We start from the raw sequence: 23,048 nt of genomic DNA, 5'->3' as shown, positions 1-23,048 counted from the left end.
ATGTATTCCTTTGATGTAAAGCTGAATTTTCAACATCATTACTCCTGTCCTCAGTGTCACATGATCCTTCAGAAATCATTCTAATATGCTGATTTGCAGCTCAAAAACATTTCTTATTATCACTGTTGAAAACAGTTTTGAAACGCTGAAAATATTTTATTTATATTTGAAAATGTCAATTACACTTGACAGGCTAAAGCTCTGGGTCTGGAAGAACCAACACGTGGGTTAAAAACGACAGCCACAACATTATATACTTGATACAACCCATTCAGTGTAAAACAACAAAGCAACAACTGTATTATTTCTTGGACAAGACTAAAAAACACAACCAGTACAAAACTTTCTTTTGATCAACTTCAGGCCACTGTTTTCAAGGCAAATTATACATTTCAGTGAAGTTTTTTTGTTTTTGCTTTATAGATTTTGTTATATAGAATCCTTTAAGGTTCTGTATAGAAGCTTTTCTTCTAAGAGTGTAGTGACTATATAAAACATTTGAACATTAAACAAGCAAACAAAAGGTCGAGGTCTGTCCCAGTGTTGTACTATTGGCTTGGGTCTTTTAAAGGGCTGTATCTTCAGAGCCAAACAGCTTGATCGCCGTCTCTTTGCCGTCACAATTGGGACCCGTCCCGTCGAAATCCGGAGGAAGGATTTCAGCACCAAAGTCCCTGAAGTAGCCGTCCAGCTCGTCACCATGAACAAAAACCTAGATGAACAGGTTCAAAGTTTTCATTTTAACAGTTTCATATGCACATATGATTAGTCATGTGATCTCAATATGGCGTGAATAAAATGGATTTGTGAGTGTCTTTTTTAGGTGTGCAAGGTTTTAAAGGGGTGGTATAATGCCCCTTTTTACAATATGTAAAATAAGTCTCTGTTGTCCCCAGAGTGTGTATACAAAGTTTTAGCTCAAAATCCCCCACAGATAATTTTTTAAAGCATGTTAAAATTGTCCCTTTTTGAGGGTCAGTAAAAATGCGTCGTTTTGTGTGTCCCTTTAAATGTAAATGAGCTACTGCTCCCGGTACAGAGGGCGGAGCTTCAAAAGCTCATGGGTGGGTGTGTGTGTGTGTGTTAGCAGCTCCGATTACCTCACTCAGACAAGCACTAAAATGTCATAAACTGTTCTGCCTTTTATGTTTAAACGGGAGTCTGACAAGGATGGAGAGACTCAACAAGAAGTGACAACACGCAGAATGCAACAGGACGTTTCTGAATGGTTAGCTGATGAATTTATGTTGCTGATGTGGAGTTAACTATCTTCAATTAGCATATTCTGTCATGATAATCTATAAAATTGCTCGTGTGGGAACTGTTGTAAGATGCTTACAGAGTGACATGCTATTGCATTTGTGTTACGTACTGTATTGCATGTGAAAAGACGGATGCGACAGCTTGAACAGACTCACAAATGTGCTCGACTACAACAACTATTCCTCTTCTCAACATGGACTGTGTGTTCCCGGGGGCGGGGTTTATGTAAATTATAGGGTTAGTGATGTCACTAACCCGGGAATAATGTCGTGTAGTCCCTACCAGCCGTTTGTTGTAGTCCTTAAAAAACAAGTTCTTTAAAAGCAAATATCTCCCTTTGCTTTGAACTTTGAGCGTTGTAACTTTGCAGATGTTGTTTATGCTCAAACAGCAACATTACACACTAACTAAAGTTAGAAACGTGAAATTATAATCAACCACCCCTTTAAGTTTATAAAGTGGAAATAATGCATCTTTTAATCTCCTTTTGAGTTCATTAGTCAGAATAGTGAACATCTTAGTACACCGTAAAGCTCGTTTGTGTGCCCTGTTCAGATTTTTTTTGCACATCCACTCACCCTCTCCAGCAGTTTGCTCTTCATGAAGGGCTTCACCACGTTATAGGTGGTTGTGAAGTACCAGGGCTGGTGGATCACGTGCACCGCCTTGAATCGGGCCGGGAAAGAGTCCTGTATCATACAGACAGCACTTCATGATCTTCCTTGTGATTTGTGAGTTATATGAAACTGTTGTGGTTTAAAGGCAGTGTAAGCTCTTACCTGTAACATGTCCACCATCTTCTTCAGCTCGGTGTGTTTGATGCCAGACGCGTGCTGCATCGTGAAGCCCTTGAAGTTCTCGATGAGGACAAAGCCGTTGATTTGAGTCTCTTCGTTTTCTAAAAGTTTCTCGAGGATTACGCAGTAGGCACGCAGAGTCTGTGAAAAGACGCATTCGAGTTTGAGACAGGGTTACTAATTGTTAACAAAAACTAATTGCTAACAAAAAACATTGAAATAAAATAAATGTTAACTGAAAAAAAAAAATTCTATTTCAGCTAGTTGTTAGTAGTTCGCATTTTATTTTAGTTTAACTTGAAGCACTAAAATAACTAAAAGTAAAACTGAAATAAAATAAGAACTAAATAGACACATAAAAAATAATGACAAAAACACAACAAAATTACTAAAATTATGGCAATAGCTAAAACTAATTTAAAATATTATTAAAACTATAATGGTATATCAGTGATATAAAACAACACTAGTTTGAGAGAAAGCCACTTTACACTTTACAATAAGGTTCATTAGTTAACTACCTTAGTTAACATGAACTAAGAATGAACAATATACTTCTACATTATTTATTAATCTTAGTTAATAATAACCCATACTGACCCACTGTTTTGTTGCCGTGACTGATACATGCAACACATTAAAATCCCACCACCATGAAGCATCTCAATGGCAAACAGCACAGGGCATTCTGGGTTCATTTCAACATTTACGAATACATTATTAAAATCAAAGGTTGTATTTGTTAACATTAGTTTATGCATTGCGAACTAACATGAACAAACAATGAACAGCTGGATTTTTATTATCTAACATTAATAAAGATTAATAAATACTGTAACAAATGTATTGTTCATTGTTAGTTCATGTTTGTTAATACGTGAACTAATGTTAACTAATGAACCTTATTGTAAAGTGTTACCAATATTGTAAACTCGTTTGTTGTTTTTGAGCACCACAGTGCAAACTTTCTTTTCATTTTCAGTGATTAATCTGTAGCCTATCATTTAAATTTACATCTGCGAAAAGCTTTCAGATGAATTTCAGATTTCAGTGTCTTTACTAAACAGCAAGACTCTTGGGAAGTTTGTAGTCTATTTAAGAGATGGGAAGTCGTGTTTATGACGTCCGTTCAAGTCATTTTCGTCGGAGGAAGATGGCGGTGTGTAGCCTACTTCTATTAATTAACTACACAAAAATACAGCAAGGTTTGTAACTTTATACTTCTAGAAGATGAAAAACAAACAATTTGCATCAGGTGTTTTGCTTTTTTATGTTTTTAATGAATTTATGAAGCCACAAACTTATCGTTACGAAGGCTATGCCTATTGTTATTACAGTGCTTTCATATTTTGTACAGGCAGTTAGCTTACTTCGTTGTAAAAAAAAAAAAAAAACCTTTATGTTTTGTGGTATTCCACCATTTCTCACTGACAAACCCCAACTCGAAAACATCGGGGCTTAAAGGGGACATATCATGCTAAATCCACTTTTTTAGCCCTTAAATGCATTTTGTTGTATATTTTTAGTGTTTAGAAGTATAGAAAATTTGAAATTAGTCTCTTCAGGTGTTTCGTTGATATCTTTATATTCTGTTTTGGCCTTATTTTTCAACCTGTTCCGATTTTTCTGTTATCTATGACGTTTTGTGAACAATTACGTCACAGTATTTGCAGCGGAACTGCCAAATAAGGACATTGACTACCGGCTCAACACTTCGAGCAATCCGCCATTCGGCCATTGTTATTTCCCGCTACGATTTTGTAGTCCAAGCTCAAAGATGCAGAATTTACGAGAGGGTAAGTCAAAATGTTCGGTTGTTGGATGTAGTAACCCACACGCTTCATTACACCGTCTCCCAGCATCAGAACCTCTTCGAAGTGCCTGGTTGAGTTTTATTTGAACGGAAATGTACCCATAAAGTCATTTTTGTGTGCGCGAACGCGAAGCACTTCAAGGATAACCTACGTTACTTCAGCAACAACAGGGTTTTTCCTGCATTGAACTTGTTTTAGCGCCCGCCAAAGCGATTTTTTTGTCCCGCCAAAGTCTTATTTGATCGGTGAGTAATGTAGATGAACTGCCGCGCTTGTGACAGTGCGCATGTTTAACTGAAAGAACGAGCAGAGAGAGAGAGACCCGGTCGCGCGCGCGCTCTCTCTCCCTTCCGAGCCAGGCGAAAGTGTAAACAAGACACCGTCTCCAAACTAGGCGCTGTCTTGCTCTCTCTCCCTCGCACATATTAATCAAAATAAATCGACACGGTGGTAAAAGGTCGGAATAGCAAAGTTTCATGTGGAGCATTCGGAGATTTTTTCCTGAATTACCGTGTGAATTGTGCTAAATAAGTTGCCTTATCTTTTCTGAAAAGCGTTCCGGGCATTAAGCTGACATAAAACAACACTTTAATAAAACGAAAAAACTATCCAATGATGAAATGTTTTCTGTGTTGACACAAATCTCGGATGTCCAAAAGTTTCTGTGCCGCTCAGTAGCGTAGCCAGAAAAGAGACTCTGGGTGAGCATCTGAAAATCTGGGTGTGCCACATTTATTGTCAGATTAGGCCAGCCTTAAAAATATTCTTGTTTGCCGTAACCAAAACGAGTTGCTCTCAGACGCACATCAGAAAAGGGGTAGAAAAGGGGCCTGTGGAGCTATAATAATGAGGAATTCAGACCCAAGCATTGCAGTTCCGCTTTATATAGACCACAAATGTATGATTTATATGTAAAAAGGAACGATTTAAAAGCATGATATGTCTCCTTTAAGAAAATCCCAAGGTTACCACTTGTAGGCCTATTAACTACATTGTGGTGGCGTTCATGTGCGTTCAACTTGGACGATCTTTCCGTCATGACTTGTACGTACCTTTGCTTGTATGTTTAGTCTAGATAAGCTAAACAACCATAACAATCTGACAAGCGTGTTCTTTTTCTTAGCGAAATGCAATAATGAACTTTGTGATGATTCTTTTGGCTTGTCTAATGACTTTTTGGCTTGATTCAGGGGCCGTTTATAAACGTATAAATACGACACTGTTTTCAACTAAAAACGTGACACTTTCAGTTACACGACAACTGTGGTTTGGAAATTAACTTTTGAAAATGTTTTTCAAAGTGCAAGTTTTTTGAAAACGATAGTCTACATCGTCTCAGTGTAAACTACAAAAACGTGAATTTGCATATTACGTGTTCAGTTTACATAGTGTTTCTTTACAAAATTACAGCAACTACTGGCCTGGAATGAATAATACAGCATTTTTTTTTGTCATTTTCGTGGATCTGTGTGATCGTTTTGACAATGGTGTCGTCTGTACGTGAAAAATGCAAAGGAAAAACTTCTAATTTTTAGTACATTGTTGTCGTGTAAACATACCTTTATAAAGAAATATACAGGGTGAATTTAAGTAAACTGGGCCGCTTTTTGCCACTCATCTCAGCCTGAAAGTGGCCTTCTTTACCGGGATTTCTTCATAAGATGAAAATTGAACTTTGACTGTTTATACAAGCCAAAATTTCATTAAAATCATATGCAAACTCAGCTTTTAATTTGGTCATATTCTTTAAGAAAAGCTCAGTATTTTTGGACTGTATATGGAAATTAGGCTATGCAAATAGCACACATACTTCATCAAAAGTGACCTCCTCTAGATCCCAGTTCTCAATGTTGAAGAGCAGCACCACTCGGCCGTACTTGTCCCTGGTGGAGAGGATTCGTGGGTAACCGGCTTCAATGGTACTACGCACGGCCTCCGGGGTTAAATTCTCAAACAACTCCGGATAGTCTCGTCTAAAACGCACATAACCTGTCAAAGAGGGAGAAAAACAAATAGACTAATCATGATTTGTAAGTGAAAATTTGCCTTTTAATGACAAATAGGAATCCCCGTAGTTTAAGAAGATCAATGCCTTTCTCACATTTGCCAAGATACCAAAGTCTGCAAACTACAGTAGTGTGTTCTTCAAAGACCAGATAATCTGAGCTGTTATCCAAATTATCCAAAAATGTATTTATTTATTTAAATATTATTCAAATTTGTTGAAGATTTTGTAAGTAAATTGCATAGTTGTACTTGGAGTCAATTATTTTATTTGTGATAACGCAATGAAACATGCCAAATTGTGCAGACATAAATTTTGTCAAGGCTGTCATACAAAGAAATTATGAATTTTATCTTATTTTTTAAATTTTATTTTATGAATATTAATAACTGAATCAGATTAAGCTGTTGTCAATATATGCTTTGTCCTGTTAGCTTTTTTTATTATTATTTTTTTTTAATGTTTTTCTTTTGGCATAGTAAAATAAAACTACAGGCTGTAGTTTGCCTTTTTTTGCCAAATAATTGTCAGATAAATACTTTAACCAAGTTTAGTGTTTTGTTCTTCCCTCATAGGCTATATATATATATATAAAGCCTATGTAAAAAAAATCTAAAATATTTTCCTCATATTTTGATGGTTTAATCAAACTTGTAGGATCGTTAAAAACAAATATTCCCTCCAGACATCACTTTTTGCCACTACTGTATGTGTAGTATTTATTTTAATTTGTCTATTTTAAATAAGAAATTTCAGGAGCTATGAAAGAGCAAGCTTTAACTTTTTTTTTCTGCATCTGTTTTGTGAGCAGTGTTGGGGAACGTTACTTTTAAAAGTAATGCTACAATTTTGCGTTACTCTCTAAAAAAAGTAACTAATTGCTTTTTATGGAAAGTGATGCATTGTTTCTTTTTGTGTTACTTTTTCTATTTTTCTGCCATCCAGAATGGCCGCACAGCCGAAAGTTTTGTTTGAGCTGCGCCCTCTACTGTACAGGTGTGAATTTGCATTTTCTTCAGGCTTATTCATTTCACTTTCTGAATGGGACTTTACATTAGCCAAAAGTTTGCACACAACGCCTTTACTCCCAATTTCTCTCAACTTAGGGACAGGAGCTGTCAGTCAATAAATGGGAAAACAAAGTATCTCAAATATTTTGTTGTGAATTTAAACGTAATGTGTGACTTTTCTAGTTACTTGAAAAAAGTAATCTGATTACTAGTTACTTTTTATGCTTACCCCCAAGTTTGGAAGCATGGACAGGGAATAATAATACTGTTTCTTATCATTCGGTTTCACTGTTTCAGTATTTCGTCCTGTTTCTCATGCATTTAAAGGTTCAGTCATGTGTGCAAGTGTTTCTGTGGGCTGTGCATGTGTATTAGAAATGCCAGATTGTGTGAAATATGCAGAACATCAAAGCCCAGCCTGTCTGCCTGTTCTCAGCCCCTTTGAGAAAGAGAACCTGCCCTATTTGTGCACAAAGGGTCTCTTTGAAAGTTTCGTTAAAGCCCCAATTAAAGCAGGGATTTTGTCCCTGTCCCAGAGACGAGGAGGTCTGAGGATGCGTAGATGAAGACAAAAGCATGTTTAGATGGCCACAATAACACGGTCCAGCTGGGAAACAATGGAGCTGCGTCATTTTGCGAATGCGTAGTGCATTGATGCCACGATAACATAAAGCGCTTTACCTTTCAAAAGCTCATGTGCTCTCTTCACGTCAAACTTGCGTGCGCGGATGAATCTCAGCAGAAGGGAATCTGGTTTGTCCCCGAATTTTTCTTGCACAGCTTGGGCCAGATCGTCCCCTTCGCCTGCCTTTTCTTTTATCATGGCCCTCAATTCCTTTATAGAAGACACTTTCCTCTCCTCTGTTTCATTTAGTTCATCTTTAGCCTTTGAGATAGGAAGGTGAGTTTACATTTATGTGTAACTTAAAGATAAATGTGTTTATAGCGGCATGTAGTATAGCGATACCTTCTGTTTTGTGTGATCTGAGACTTTCTTACAGGGTCCGTACACCGGGCCGTGGTCCTTAACAGTCAGATGTTCGAGCTTAGCACGTAATGCTTGTTCCTCCTCAGACACCATGCGAAATGTTCCGGTCTAATGGAATGAAAATGAAAAGAAAGCATTATATTATGTCACAGACAAGAGGGTTTAGAGAAAACTAATCCCGTGTCTACATGACCCTGCTGGTGAGACCCACAACTCTCAGTAAACCAGTGACTATTTAATAATCCCCATCACATGACCCACTAGAACACCTTGAGAAACAAGAGATTAGTTCATCCCACCGAGTGCATTTAACAGTGCAGGCTAATGCAGTCTTTTAAGTGTTTATTATGGAAGTTGAAATAATAGTGTACTTACAGCAGCCATGATGCTGAGATCCTCCAGTGGCTGAATGGAAACTGTAAAAAATAATATTTCATTTCATATTTCACTTTATATTTTTCAGATTTAATCAATTTGAGAATTAAACAAAGACAATGAGTCTACAACTTTTGCATTTAGATTCTTTAACTTAGAAATAAAGCAAAATATTATTGTGAAAAAAGGTCATGGGAAAGTTTATTCGTAGGATTCATTCTCCAAAAAGGCTTTTTGAATCTTTGCTGCAATAATCTTCACTTTATTTGTTAAGATTATATACTCATTTTCAATGTGGGCATCATTTAGTTACTTTAATTAATTACAAATTTGATGTTTAAGTCTATACTAGGATTGATGTAAACATAAAAACAGAACATTCCAGGATTTACTGATGCAATTACATCTGAAGTAGCCTAATTATTTAAATACATAACTGATGGAAAAAAAGACCTGCAAATGTAATTTAGTCATATTAATTCAAACTCCATTTTAATATATTTATAAAAGGGAATATTGGCTTGACAAAACCTTGTTTGAAAGTTTTTTGGGGAAAAAAATCATAGCATCAAGCAGTTTTCCTGATCAGAGAACAGAATAAACTTAAATTATTATTACTAAATTTGTGAGACAATTACAGCAAACAATTGAAATGGCAACTAATGGATTAAGCTAAAGATCTGCATCGGTCATTTAATAAACGAGCGAAGCAATAAAAACATGTTTGAAGTATCAGTCAATGGAGCCTGAATCCAGCTCAGCATCCTCTTAGCCTGTCAGCTCAAACACTGCAAGCCTGCAAAGTTAATAACACTCAAAGACTGTGACTTACCTCAGCAGAGTTCGATTCAGAAGTGACTCGGCGAAGGAGCCCAGAGAGGAGAGGGGCGATGAGGACTGCAGGCGGCACTAAGGGGTGAGATTAACCTGTCACATCCCATAACTCACAACAGATTCATCTAATCTACATAATAAACATTCGTGAGGGGAGGGGCCGAACGAGACCAACAACTAAACATCATCAGGTGGACAAAAAATGAGTGTGACAGATCTACAGTAATCTCAGTGCTTAGATTGTTGCTTTGTTTAATTGTTGAGTTTCTGATCTTGATGAACTATGCAAATGTTAATAACTTTTATTGATAAGTAAACAAGAAACATAATGTAGAACAGATCAGTAGTTCATAAAAATATGTCAATCCAGGTTTCATGACATTTCTAACTATTTGAATCTATAACTAATTAACTGCTGAGCATTGTATAATGTAATTAGATTTTTACATTTCTACACAAAACTCAGCATCAGATGCAAGGGTTTACTGCAAAAAAAACGAAACAAAAATCTTAAACTCAAAATTTTCTTTTGGGTTTTCTCGTACAGTACAAATAAACATTCTTGAATGAAGATACATTTACTTGAGAAGCAAAATGATTTAAATCTTTTTTTTTTTCTGAAAAATGTATCTAAATGAGATGAGTTTATGCACTGAACAAGAAAAAAATGTCACTGGGGAAAGAAAAATAAACTTAATTCAAAGGGGGAACAAGTCTTACCCCACTGAACATGAACTACATTTTGATTTAGTATCTTAAATCATTTTGCTTCAATCTATCTTGATTTTAAAGATACATTGTATAGCGGTTAAAAAAACTAAATTCCATGCATTTTGCTTTGGCTTTGCGTGGTTGTGTGGAGGAGTATGGTTCTTTCTCATAACTAAAGAGACTTGGCTTAAGAGATATAACCAGTTTAGCTTAAATAACCAGTTTAGATGGAAAGGACCTCAAGCTGACTGGCTGAAGACGTTACCCGTTAGATGCTTTACAGTGAACTCTGTTAGAGCTACATATGGCAATTTATCTGTTCATTAAAATAACTTACAAGTTGAGTAATAAAAACACCATCTCCGCATCGCTTTTACAACATTACAAATCCCTCAATTCTTGAACATTTCCAACACTTTTTTTTTGGAGGTCATTGGTGCCTAAAATAGTAGAATGTAGAATTTTGTATTTTTCCATTATTTAAGAAAAAATTCAATTGTGGTCTGTCACTCGGAATACCTTTTAAGCTGTGCACGGGCAAGAACCACTCACATTTTCTTCTTCAAAAAAAAAAAAAAAAAAAGCATTTTTTACTCTTTCTCAGAGGTTTTTCAAATTTCTAGCTATTTTGCAACACGTTAGTAAGCTGTTTTCTGTGAATGTGTGAGACTTCCCATTCATTAACCGCTATATAAATAACTAGAAGAATGACAAAGTGCAGTAAAAGGTTGTGCTACAAACCAGTGTGTTTATGATTACGATAATAAATCAAAATTATACAATAACAAAATTACCAGTTTGCATCTTAACAAGCTATTTTGTACAGCTTAAATAACTGGAAGTGGATGTAACAGTCTTTTCTTCACTATTGTGACGTATATCCAAGTGAACAAGAAAAAATTTAGTGTGGGACTTGATTTTGTCCTTGGGGAATTGATTGAATGGTTGTGGTTTGCTATTGGTGTTTCATGTGAGTGACAGGTTGTCCCGCCCTCGTGCCAGTAAATACATCATCAGAGAAGAGAAGTTGCTGCAAGAGGGAGGGGAATCTATTTTGATTAAAGATTATGAGGGAACATGTTTTTTTTTTTGTTTTTTTTTTAGGATTTATAATAATTACTGCATTTAAGTAAGAATGGTCAATTTTTATTTCATGGTGACTTTAAAAATAAGGTGGATAGCAAAAACGAGTGAGGTTACCAGAAGTAGTCAACAGTTGCAGCTTTTCATTTCAATAATTTCATTTCAAGGAGCAAGATGGAAGCCAAATCCTTGGAGTCTCTCCCATTCACCCCATCCACACCTACAGAATGTAAAGACTTAGCTCTGGTGACCTGGGTTAGAGCCTTGCATCTCTGCTTTGATTTAGTCCCAGACTACATTAGATCAACACATACAAGCTGCAAATGAAATAGAAGTTATTTTTATAACAAAATAACAGTTAATTCTTGATGGCAGCCCAAACCAAGCGCACAGACGGATTGTGCTCTGAAAGGCATTAATCCTGTGAGTGACCATTGACTGAGTTTCACAATAAGATTATTAAACACATTTTGTAGTACATTAGGTTTTACACATAATCCTCGCTCCGCAATCCTTGATGTGGTTCCCTCTTTATTATACAGCGAGCACTTTTTGTAATCAAAGTTTTGGCCTTGCAACCAAAAATATATTATAAATAAAAATAAGCTTTTCCAAAATGAAAAGATTTAGCTACCATTTACGAAATTGCAGTCCTGCTTGGCCTCGTTTCATTCATAATTACAGTGAATACTAACAATTCAGTGCGAGTGAATTTAGGACAAGCGACAGGTCTGCACAGATGCCATCCATTCAGGCATGTGAGCAAAAAGCCGATAATGAGCAGTGGAGGAGCAGTTCTTGTACGTGTCCGTCACAAACCCTGCTGCTCTGCTGCACATGCACAAATGAACAACCCTCCCCGTCCCGGCAGCCCGAGTCATTGTCTACAGAAAAGCTCCTCAGTACATGGCTATTCACTCATTAGTGCTGCACTTTTTTACAGTGGCCCCAAAAACTATTTGGACATTTATGCCACACTTAATGCAAAGCCGTTTATTTTAAGTCTGGCTTAAATACTTTTTGGGGCCACTGCACAGGTTTAGGACTAGCATATTCAGTCATTTGAATTTCAGTTTACAGAATCTTTTTTCATTCTCATTTAGTGAACTATTTTTGTAAATAAAAAAAAAACAAAAAAAAACAAAGGGAACCATCTAATGCCAAATTTACACTGCAGAGGTGGCACACAAGTGGCAATTAGGTATCTTTAAGATGAGTGTTTAAGGCTGCTCAGAGGTGGCATAAATGCATTTACACAACAATTTTAACAGAATATTGTCATTGGGGCTGAGGTGGGTCAGAGCAGGCATAATTTAGTCTGACTTTTGTGGTGCATTGCGTCTATACACAGAATTTTGAGCAGGCACATAGCAGCCTTAACTCAGCTGTGTAAACATACCTTATGGTTATTTCTCTAATGAATTTTGAGATTTAATCTGATTTCAAATACAGACAACTAAGGATAAACAGCAGCTCTCATTTAGATGAAATTCAGATAATAACAGACCAACTTAAACATCTAAAATAGTGCTTCTCAACCAAGAGGCTGGGGCCCACTAGAAGGGCCTCAAGATTACTTAATATGATTTAACCCTCTATTGCTGTTTGGTAAAAAAAAAAAAAATTACGTTTATTTATTTATTTGTATTATTTTTTAGTTCATCGGAATGCTACAAAGCTTGGTAAAGGTTTTGCCACTTGCTGTGTGAGCACACACACACACACACACACACACACAAAAAGGTTAAATGGTCCTGAAAAAAATAGTCACACTTCTATTTTTCGAGGTTAAAAATGACCGCATTGGAAATGAATGGGAGATGAAATTTCATCTATTGGAAACAATTGGTACTGCGCCCAAACAAAGTCTTACTGAAAGCTCATTTTTGGAGAAATCAACCTCAAATTTGGAGGACAGCTTGTTTAGATTTATGGCTTTGGTAAATTTAAACGATTTTTGCTTTGTTTTGGAAAATATATATTTCAAATAAAAATTTAAAGCACGCCGACTTTTGGGGACTTTAGCTTATTCGCCGTGTTCCCCAGAGTTAGATAGTTCCACACCCTTCTCATCTCCGTGCGTGCTGTAACTCTGTCTGACGCACCCACCGCTAGCCTAGCTTAGCACAAATACTGGAGGTAAATGGCTCCATCTAGCCTACTGCTCCCAATAAGTGACAAAATAATGCCAACATTTTCCTATTTACATGTTGTGATTTGTGTAGTCACAGCATGTACAAATAACAAGGTCTGGATCTGGAATATAAAAGTTGCATTTTTAATTCAGTTAAAAAAACAACCCAAAAGACATGTATATATTATGGGTTCATTCATCACACTGGGAAAGGTCGAGCACACTACATGGTGGGATACAGTTTCTCATGCAGTATGTTCAGGATGTATGTTGTATAACTCATACTCATTGGTAAATTTAAACGATTTTTGCTTTGTTTTGGAAAATATATATTTCAAATAAAAATTTAAAGCACGCCGACTTTTGGGGACTTTAGCTTATTCGCCGTATCCCCCAGAGTTAGATAGTTCCATACATACCCTTCTCATCTCCGTGCGTGCTGTAACTCTGTCTGACGCACCCACCGCTAGCCTAGCTTAGCACAAATACTGGAGGTAAATGGCTCCATCTAGCCTACTGCTCCCAATAAGTGACAAAATAATGCCAACATTTTCCTATTTACATGTTGTGATTTGTGTAGTCACAGCATGTACAAATAACAAGGTCACATGAGACACAGACATCTAAGTGTCTCAGTGCTTCGCCTTCTGAGAATATAGTTCCCAGTTTGTATACGGTTAGAAGATGGCTGTCTCTTGTGATCTTGTTATTTGTACACGCTGTGACTATACAAATCACAACATGTAAATAGGAAAATATTGGCGTTATTTTGTCACTTATTGGGAGCAGTAGGCTAGATGGAGCCGTTTACCTCCGGTCTTTGTGCAAAGCTAGGCTTTGAGATGAGAAGGGTATGTATGGACTTATCTAACTCTGGGGGATACGCTGAATAACCTAAAGTCCCAAAAAGTCGGCGTGTTCCTTTAAATTGTATTTTTGTGCATTTCTCATAACAATAAATGTAACATTTTCTAACTTTTTTCAAGTAAAAATTTTTCACATCAGCATAATCTGCCAAGTGTCATCTTTAAAAAGAGACCAAACTTAAGTCTGTGCTCCAAAGCACTAGATTTATGACCGTTTAAGTTGGAAATTTCATTTTCAGGTCCATGCACAAAAAGTGAATTATAACTTAAGTATAAATAGAATTTAGTACAATAAAATCCCCTAAAAATACTAAATATGAAATAAAAAAAAATTATCAAACTAAAATATAGGACAATCATTTCATTGAAATTTTTTTTTTAACAGTACAAGAGGGTCATATAAAATGTTTAATTTTAAAAAGTGCGACTTTTAGACCTATAAAACTTATGAATAAAATCTTAAAACTATGTTTATAATAAATATACATTTTTCTAGTTATGCCAAGTTCCACTTCATCATTAATAAAATATATTTATAAAATATCAAGGGGCCTGTGTTTGGAATTGAATACTAGCATACTGCACAGTATGCACTGAGTATTTAAAAAATAGAATGTGAAACGGTATGCAATATGCAGCCATATCCATTCCATATTATGCTAAACAGTTGTAACATAATGAGTGGCACACAGTTATCATCTGGATCTGGAATATAAAAGTTGCATTTTTAATTCAGTTAAAAAACAACCCAAAAGAGATGTATATATTATGGGTTCATTCATCACACTGGGAAAGGTCGAGCACACTACATGGTGGGATACAGTTTCTCATGCAGTATGTTCAGGATGTATGTTGTATAATTCATTGCATACTGAAAATTCACATATTGCAATATACATATTATATACTGCAAAAATAGTACTAGTATGCCATTTTTAAACAGTCAATACTTTACCGACATTGTATGTAGAAGTCTATCTAGAGGCTAAATCTTGTATTGCAAGATAAAGTCATGTTTGAACCATGTTTCAGATCCTATATGCTTTTCTGCTACTCCTAAGAAAGCATGTTGAGACAGAAAGCAAAAAAAACCCAACCTTCTCTCAGTATACCTAAACATTAACTTTCAAGATTTGGGGGTGTTCACACAGGACTTGTTTTTCCATTCCACTATTTCCATTGTTTTTCAATGTAAACGCGTGCTAGGCGAACATGTTTTTTCATCTTTTGCAGCATCTCGTGCATCACTCTGCAATCTAAAAGCAGCGCTCGAGTTAAAATAAATTCAACTTTTAAAAACACGTCTTTTTTTGTTCCACTGCACTGCCCTTAGTTTTTAACAGCAATAACACATTCTGTGTGAACCGGCCCTTAGTGTTAGTGTTTGGTAATGACATTTTAAGCACAGAATAAATAGCATGTCATTTGTTATTTCTCTTTCTAAAGGCACAGTAGTCTACAGAAAGACGTCTGCACTAAAACAGCATGCTCTTTCCACTAGTTGGAAATGCATTATTTAACGGTCTAAATATTCTTCATAATCATACATTTATATGGTTAAGGAACATATACATGTGTGTTCTTTAATGAACACACCACATCTCATAAAATGTTTTATATGATCAAACTGTTCAAACATTTGGCTGTCTGGAAGATTTACTGTGTACAAGAAATGTGGCACATAAAGGAGGAAAAAACAGTGTGTATACTGTACACAACAATAATAAAGATTTAGAAATATGGCAGTTAATGTTCATAATGTACGAAAATAGTATTTTAGTATTTAAGTTATATACATGTATAATAGTATTTGATCAGACAACTGGTGCTTTTGTGGATAGTGTTATGTAAGTCAAAGAAAAAACAATTCCACTGATAAAATCTGACCAGTTAAAAAAGTTAAATCAAGTTAAAGTAAAAATATTTATAAAAGTCCCAATTTGCATGTGAGATACTGTTCTTCAATGCTGAAATCTGGTCAGCAAAATGATTGTTCTCCACTACAAGTCATTTAAAACACTTTTTTAAATTGATTGCAAAATGATCTGGTAAAAGTAAAAAACTTTTCACTTTTCACGAAAAAAAACAACAACCAGACTCTCAGTTCCTCTATAAAACAAGCAAAGTGAAACTTTCATTTTCTTGAAATCATGCGCGGTTTGGGAAGTCTCATTTCTGGCCACAGGGTGTCTTTCAGCCCAGAAAACTCAAACCAGCCATTACTGAGAAGCCACAGAGGAGGAAGAAAACTTTGAGCAGTGGCCGCTCAGGGGAGTTCAGTTCATGGGGAAGGATCTCTAAGAAGGTGATGTAGACAAAGGTCCCGGCCGCCAATCCCTCCAGCACGGCCTGGATAAAAGCACCGTCCTCTAGCTGAGCCTCGATCACTAGAATGCCGATGGCAATGCCGAGAGGAGACATCACAGCGAAGACCGTCACGTAGAGCAACACCCACATGGGCTTGACCGCGCTCTGAATCAGCTTCACCGACAGACTGAAGACAATGATGCTCTTGTGAACCAGGATAGCAATGCAGATCTCCAACACCTGAGCAGAAAGAGGAGTGGAGAAAGTGAAACTTGTCTTTGTTATATATTCATCAGTATACATTATTCTAAAAGACTTTCCTTTTTGGCAGATGTCACCAAGCCCTCTTATTTTATAACAAACCTCTCATATTTGGACATTCCGTTACATATTACAAAAGTAAAATGGGTTGGGAATTCTGCCTTGTGCTGACTTTGTGAAGTGGAATTTCTATGCACCAATTACTAGAAGCAAAAAAGTGACAGACAAGCACACGCTTAGAATAAACAGAACGATATCGTCGGTTGGTGTGGAACAAGGTAATTTTCGTAAACGAAACGATGTAAAAAAAAAACATTTTCGTAAACTGAAATAAAATAGAAATTTCAACATAAATAAAAAACTAAAACTAAACTAAACTAACAACAGTTACTGAAAAAAGAACTGAAATAAAATAATAAGTAGCAAAAATAGGTAATCGTTTGCATAATTAATAAGCTCTTATCCTGTACCGGAAAATCATGTTTTTCCATTCCACTGCGATACTTTATTTTTATATACTTTAAGTGTGGTCTCGTTCATGACACGAGGCACTAAAGTTAAAGTAAGTTCACCTTTTAAAAGACGCGTCTCGAGACCTTGCGCTTTTTCAAAGCAAAACCGCTTTCTGTTGTCAACCAGCACTAAGAAGCAGAAATGGCCAAATAAGTATTTCCATCATGTCTAGACCTTGTCTAGGCCTAGCATGTCTAGCCCACAAATAGATGTACATTTGTCAGAGTAGAAGTAAACTAAATGTCTGGTCTGAATAGAATACATGAATATGAGTATGGTATTAAAAGATGCAATAGACAAAAAACATTAATGGATCAATACAATAATAATGTTTGAAAGGATTATTCATAAACCATAAAATAATCATAATGATCATACGCCTATTTTTTTCTTCTACGCCACATTTAGCGGTTAAAGATTTCATCTTTAATATGAGTGAGAATGAATGACTAATTTTTACTTTTAAGTTTGTTCGGTTAACTCTGCTAAACTAACACTGAAACTAAAGAACCAAATAGAAATGTGTTAAAAAAATAAAAACTAAACTAAAACTAACAAAACCATTAATGAATCTAACAAAAACTAAACTGAAATTTATAGGAAATTTGAAAATGATATTAAAATAAAACTATTTTAAAAATGCAAAACTATAATAACCTTGGTGTGGACGTTAATAAAGTTATCTTTATAGTTATCGTTCTTGGTGTGAATGGGACTAACTTAAACCATGAGGAACATAACATGCTCCAAAAGTAAGCAGTAAATTCTGCTCCTTATTTTCTTATTTTAAACTTATTTTCCATATCTGCTCTGAGCTTGGGTTGCTTAATATTGTAATTTTACATTTGTACTGTATATTTCCATATATTCTGTACCTTTAAATATTATTTTGTGTTCCTAAGATAAAAGAAAAAGTAAGTCATACAGGTTTGGAACAACGTGAGGTTGAATAAATGATGAACGAATTTTTATTTGTGTGGGTGAACTGACCCTTCGACATTTATCCAGAGATGTGGCATCCGAAGGCAGGGACGTCACTAGGATTGGAAGACAGGGGGGGCTTAGCCCCCAGGGTATTTGTAACTTGCGTTCATAGAAAATCTTTTAGCGAATTTGAGTAAAAAACAACTATGTTTAGCTGTATTTGTCTCTTCAACCCCGTTACCCTAGTCTCAACCCTGTCACACCTACATTTTTATTAATTATTTTTTTAAGTTTATGAATAAGTAATTTAATGTTTGTTGAACTTAGTCAGAAATGTTCAGAGCAATCATAAGAGTACTGATTTTAGTTCAAATTCTGAAGTTAAGCCATATCTTTGATCAAAAATGATAGGGTTGCTGTCACAAAAAGTGCCCATTTCAGGCTTTAGTATAGCATAAGTGTAAAATTATATGTAAATTTTATGGTGCATGGTACAATTTCTGGTAAGCTACGCTTTTTTATTATTTCAATTCAATTATTGTAATTTGATTTAATATTGACTCATTTTGATAAATATTAGGTACTCAAGATAGGCGTTAATTTTTCTCAAGAAAAAAACAACTCGCCTAATGCTGTAAACATGCACAGCCCTATCACCTGGTAGTATTATTTAAGGGTTAAAAATAACTCAAATTAAATATAATGCATTTTTTATTATAATAACAACAACAACTTTATTTAATGATATAAGTAAAAATATAATAAATATGTAATATAGAACACATATTTAGCAAAATACTCTCTATAGCTCTTTTTTTCTTGCCAACTACGTGCTATAGCCTATATTATGTTCATTAAATGGCTTTCCTGAGGTAAATGTGACATAATTGTTCTCCAGCTATGTTATTGACCTCTTCACGCTGATAAAAAACCCTGATTGATCGATATTATGTATGAGGAATATACATTTCGGTAAGTTGTAGCCTACTACTGTATCTTTCAACAGTGTTCGTGTTTATTTACTATTAGCTAGTAGAGATGATCGGTTCACGTGCGCTAGGGATCTGTCACGTAACATTGACAAACGGCAAAACGGTATTTATTGTTTGAACTTCGTAATAAAATTGACAGAATCTGAGAGTTGAGATTCTTTTATATCATAAGTAACCTGCTCTGTCTAGTCTGTTGGTCTCCGTGTCCTCTTTGCTTCGCAATTTTTCTGTGCGTGAGAAAATGGATGTGTGGCGTGAGAGCGTGTGAAAAGCGTCAATTGCGTGTGTCTCACGGTGAATGCTTGAGTTACGACTCTTTGTACTTCTGTCCAACTTCCGACTTTTCGGCTATTTTTTGTAGCTGGATATATATCATTTGTTGCGTCTAAATATGAATGAGGATACGGTTATTGATAAATCGAATTGTTATTGTTGTTCTTATTTTCATTTAGGGGGGCTTAGGAACATTTTGGGGTAGCTTCAGCCCCCCTAAAATAGGCCTAACGACGTCCCTGTCCTAAGGACATATCAGTACAAAACCCTACAAACACAGCATGATTTTGAGTCACAATGCCAAACCGGACTGTAAACCTTTGAACCTAAAACTTTATCAGTTTTCTAACAAGGTCAGCACAGTGACTCAACACGGAGTTGTCTTGTCAAACAAAACTAAACTCAATAAATCACCTTAGTGTCTGTGGTCTGCAAGCCAATGGCCAAACCCTCAAACACAGAGTGTAGAGAGAGAGACAAGAAGAGCATGAAGGAGCGGAAGGACGAGTGAGCATGAAAGTCTACGTGGATGTGGTGACCACTCCCCTCCACATCATTCAGCGAGGTCTGTCCGTGGGCATGACCGTGACCCGCGGGAGCTAAAAGAGGCGCCGTCTCCTCATTTCTGCGGCCCTCTGTGCAGCCCAGAACCATTTTCTCTAAGATCAAGACGGTGAAGAAGCCACACGCCATGATGAACTCTGCAAGCGGGAAGCCCTCCTGCAAGATGAGGAGATTAGAAACATGGAATCAACATATTGATTTTAACAGAACAACTCCATAATTGATATAAATAATTCAGTGAGCTCACATCAAGGCCTTGTTTTTGTAGAACTACATGAATGTCGGAGAGGTAGTCGGGGATGATGTCTAATAAACAGGCGGACAGGAAGACGCCTCCTGCGAAGCAGCTCACAAAACTCAGCACGGCTTTGTGGATTCCTGGAAACAAAGAAAAACACCAATCAAAGTCACGTTACATTGATTAATGGTGCCGCTGATTGACATGAATGGTGCAATCTTTCTCTAATCACTCCTTTTAGCTTATCAGTCAAAGTAAAGCAAGATTCGCCATAGGGATTTTAATCAGAAGCCCAGAAATAAGTAAAAATACATCAGCAGAACTGATCATTTTATTTAGGCTACTCACAACCTAAAGTTGCATTAAGCAGAGCTTAGTCAAGTGTTGATAACATTTTACTCAACTATAATTCCGATAACTCATAACTGTGTGAAAACCACATCCTTTTCTGGTTGCACAAGCAATTGTTTGTGACATATGTGTCTGAGGTAAAGCCTGCAATCAAAAGAATACATATTTAATAAATTCACAACACATTTGGGTTACTATAGATCCCTGTGGTCTAAATTCATGTTTAGTAGCAGTTTTTGCTTGTTTAAGCATGTTTAAACACCAGTTTCACTTCCACCCTTATGTAGCCTACATCTGTAATATGCGAGTAAACTGAAATGTACGTTTAGAGAAAACCTCAGCTGACTCTCATGTGTTTGTTGTATAAAGCTGAGCAAATTCCTGAACATAAATAAAGACTGAGTAAATTCCATATGTTTTGGTACAGTGTATTGAACCTATAGTGTATGGGCATAAGCATTCATACATAAACACACACTTATCTACATGTGAACAGATTCGTAACATGCATATACAGTACATAAATACATGGCTGTGCTGCGATGAGGCGACAAATGAAAGAAAACATCATGGATAGCTAGGACAGTAAAAAAATCGATGACAACACCCCAAAAGGACTTAACGTTAAATGGTTATTTACCTGTTCCACTAGTGTCTTGAAACCATTTCATCCGCGCTGGGATGATACCAAAAAATAGAGTTAAGAAGAGCAGCCCAACCAGCGCTCCCACTTTCACCTGTAGCAGGTAATCCATCTCGACAATATAACTCAAATGAAACTAAATGTAAACAAACAGTAGAGAGAGGACAGGCGCCTCTGCCAAACTCTGATTACTAAAATATCGGTAAATGTTCTAATGTATAGCGCTGAATGATGAACCCCATAATTTTGATGTTCATGATAGTTTAGCGGTTCATTCTGATCAGGTTTAACATCACACGACTTGCCAAAGCATGTTTTATCAGCCGTTCGTCCCGCCCCTTGTTTTTATGACGTATATTTCCGGCTTGATTAATCGCTCAACGTTCAAACTGAACGTCTATAATGCTACTGAAATATCTAGATTTTATATTTAAAATTTTAAATAAAAGTATGAATATTAATGTATACATGTCTAAAATATAATATCTGAGGGCATTAAAAGAGTGTATTTTGTTTTTTGAGCCGCCGAGCGCCCCCTGTGGGAAGATTATGTTACTTCAGTACGAGAGTATTTAGTTATTTCCACTTCTTCCAGTTCAGTGCTTTGACTGCATGGCATAGAGCTGCGGTTCCCGGTGTGACTAAACCACACATGACTGCCTTGTGACTGAGAAAAAAAAAAAAGTCATATCAGCATTGATGTCGAATTAAATTGCTGCGTGAGTCTTATATTTATTTTACAGAGGAAATAGAGAAGTTGCACAACTATTTTGTTTGTCAAAGCCTGAGTTAGTTAGAACAGTGCTCTTTCAAAATTACCTTAGAATGGCCTTTGGGGCCCAAATGGGGCCATCGCGGGCAGCCCACTGTGGGCTCAGGTACGGCGTGAAAAGCGGGGCACGTGTGGGCCCCACACTATGGGACCCAGGTGGGGCCCCATGGGACAGCCTAAAGTGTGGTGGGCTGACTGTGGGCTGACCCACACTAAGTAGAGTGGGGCCAGTTGTAGGCCCACAACAAACCCCTTAGGGTTAGACCCACTGGGGGCCTGTGTGGGTTTTCTGTGGGCAAGCCCACAGTGGGTTGCCCACATTAAAGGAGAACTCCGGTCAATTTTAACATTGAGCTCATTTTTTGTAAATTTGGAGTGCTGTCAGTACAGAGAACGACAAAAATTGGTGTTGCCTACACCGTGTTATCCTCTTTTTAAAATTTGCACCCTGTTGACTTCAATGGGGCAAGTTTTAAACCTGCTTTTAGCCTCTTAACATCCTTGATGTGTCATTACAAGTGCCCAGCCATGTGAGTGATTCCTTCAGAGTGAACACGGTGAATCTGACTGCAGTAGATGTGAAAGATATGAATAAAAGTGATGTTAATTCAGCCAGCGCACATACCTGTATTTACATCCTGTTTTCGGTCGAAGTCCACAGTAGTCGATTGTGGAGTTCTCCTTTAAATCCTCATGGAGGCCCAAACGGGCAAAACTGCTATGGGCCCCGCATGGGCTAATCAACTGGGGCCTGTGTGGGCTTTCTGTGGGCAAGCCCAACTGTGGGCTTGTCCACAGAAAGCCCACATGGGGCCCCAAAGGGTTTGCCCTTGCCCACACTGTTCTACAGAAAACCCACACTTACCCACAGTGGGCCAGCACTGGCATGTTTGCTGGGAAATGTATTTTTAGGCTACAATATTTCTGGTCATCGAGTCAGTGCAGCGCTTCCACAGTGCTGAGACTTTTCACTATTGCTATTCACACTATCACAAACACTTTTTGTTTTCTGTCAGTCTGTGCATAATGGTGGAGGGATTTTTTTTCTCAGTAACTCTACATCGATGTGCCAGTAGGTGGCGACAAGTGACTGTTTCTACGTGTGAGTCATTCTTTGTGTGAAGTGTGAATGAGTGAAACTTTACGGCTGTAAAACTTTCACTATTCTTTACATACTTCACTAATATTGTTCATTGAGGGAGTGAATAAAAAATGAGTGAATTTCAATTCATGCATTCTTCGAAGGACTAGGACTTCTAAGGGTAACAATTGTGCTTAAAATGTAAGTTGCTCAACATTAACTTGTTTATGGAGCTGTTGAATAGAAGCA

At 36.7% G+C, this 23,048-nt stretch overlaps 3 protein-coding genes across 4 annotated transcripts in view; 1 reads left to right on the top strand and 2 right to left on the bottom strand.

Annotated features, from left to right (window-relative positions):
* rlbp1a (retinaldehyde binding protein 1a) lies at window positions 1–9,161 on the bottom strand. Of its 2 annotated transcripts, none has more exons than XM_079866457.1 (8): window positions 9,085–9,161; window positions 8,253–8,293; window positions 7,857–7,985; window positions 7,571–7,775; window positions 5,685–5,863; window positions 2,043–2,201; window positions 1,842–1,952; window positions 1–712 (listed from the first exon to the last, which is right to left on the bottom strand). In XM_079866457.1, the coding sequence occupies exons 2-8, from the start codon at window positions 8,259–8,261 to the stop codon at window positions 566–568; spliced, it is 939 nt and encodes a 312-aa protein (XP_079722583.1). In that variant the 5' UTR covers window positions 8,262–8,293; window positions 9,085–9,161; the 3' UTR covers window positions 1–565. The 2 variants fall into 2 exon arrangements, with proteins under 2 accessions (XP_079722583.1, XP_079722584.1); XM_079866458.1 differs by having other exon boundaries at window positions 121–712; window positions 8,999–9,087.
* LOC307155240 (stereocilin) overlaps window positions 9,112–23,048 on the top strand; it is a 33,246-nt gene continuing 19,309 nt past the window's right edge. Inside the window, exon 1 of the mRNA XM_079865801.1 lies at window positions 9,112–9,168. The gene's annotated coding sequence lies outside the window, so the exon portion shown is untranslated. The remainder of the gene's footprint in view (window positions 9,169–23,048) is intronic.
* slc39a1 (solute carrier family 39 member 1) lies at window positions 14,581–21,295 on the bottom strand. Its single transcript, XM_079865650.1, has 4 exons — window positions 20,944–21,295; window positions 19,962–20,092; window positions 19,565–19,870; window positions 14,581–16,427 (listed from the first exon to the last, which is right to left on the bottom strand). Exons 1-4 carry the CDS (start codon window positions 21,056–21,058, stop codon window positions 16,074–16,076), a joined length of 906 nt encoding a protein of 301 aa, XP_079721776.1. The 5' UTR covers window positions 21,059–21,295; the 3' UTR covers window positions 14,581–16,073.

This window comes from Squalius cephalus (assembly GCF_949319135.1).
Source record: "Squalius cephalus genome assembly, chromosome: 3".
In the NCBI taxonomy this organism is placed as follows: Eukaryota; Metazoa; Chordata; class Actinopteri; order Cypriniformes; family Leuciscidae; genus Squalius; species Squalius cephalus.
The sequence above is the reverse complement of the archived record's forward strand: the minus strand, read 5'-3'. Positions and strand labels throughout refer to the sequence as shown.

What these genes read in the sequence shown, in the direction of transcription:
- rlbp1a (XM_079866457.1), bottom strand. An exon ending in AGGAGGTCACTTTTGATGAA is followed by an intron (nt 2,202 to 5,684) that starts GTATGTGTGCTA and finishes GTCTTTTCACAG; the next exon opens with ACTCTGCGTGCCTACTGCGT. An exon ending in AGATGGTGGACATGTTACAG is followed by an intron (nt 1,953 to 2,042) that starts GTAAGAGCTTAC and finishes TGTATGATACAG; the next exon opens with GACTCTTTCCCGGCCCGATT.
- slc39a1 (XM_079865650.1), bottom strand. Translation starts at nt 21,058, where the DNA reads ATGGATTACCTGCTACAGGTGAAAGTGGGAGCGCTGGTTGGGCTGCTC. An exon ending in TCAAGACACTAGTGGAACAG is followed by an intron (nt 20,093 to 20,943) that starts GTAAATAACCAT and finishes CTTTGTTTCCAG; the next exon opens with GAATCCACAAAGCCGTGCTG. An exon ending in TACAAAAACAAGGCCTTGAT is followed by an intron (nt 19,871 to 19,961) that starts GTGAGCTCACTG and finishes CTCATCTTGCAG; the next exon opens with GAGGGCTTCCCGCTTGCAGA.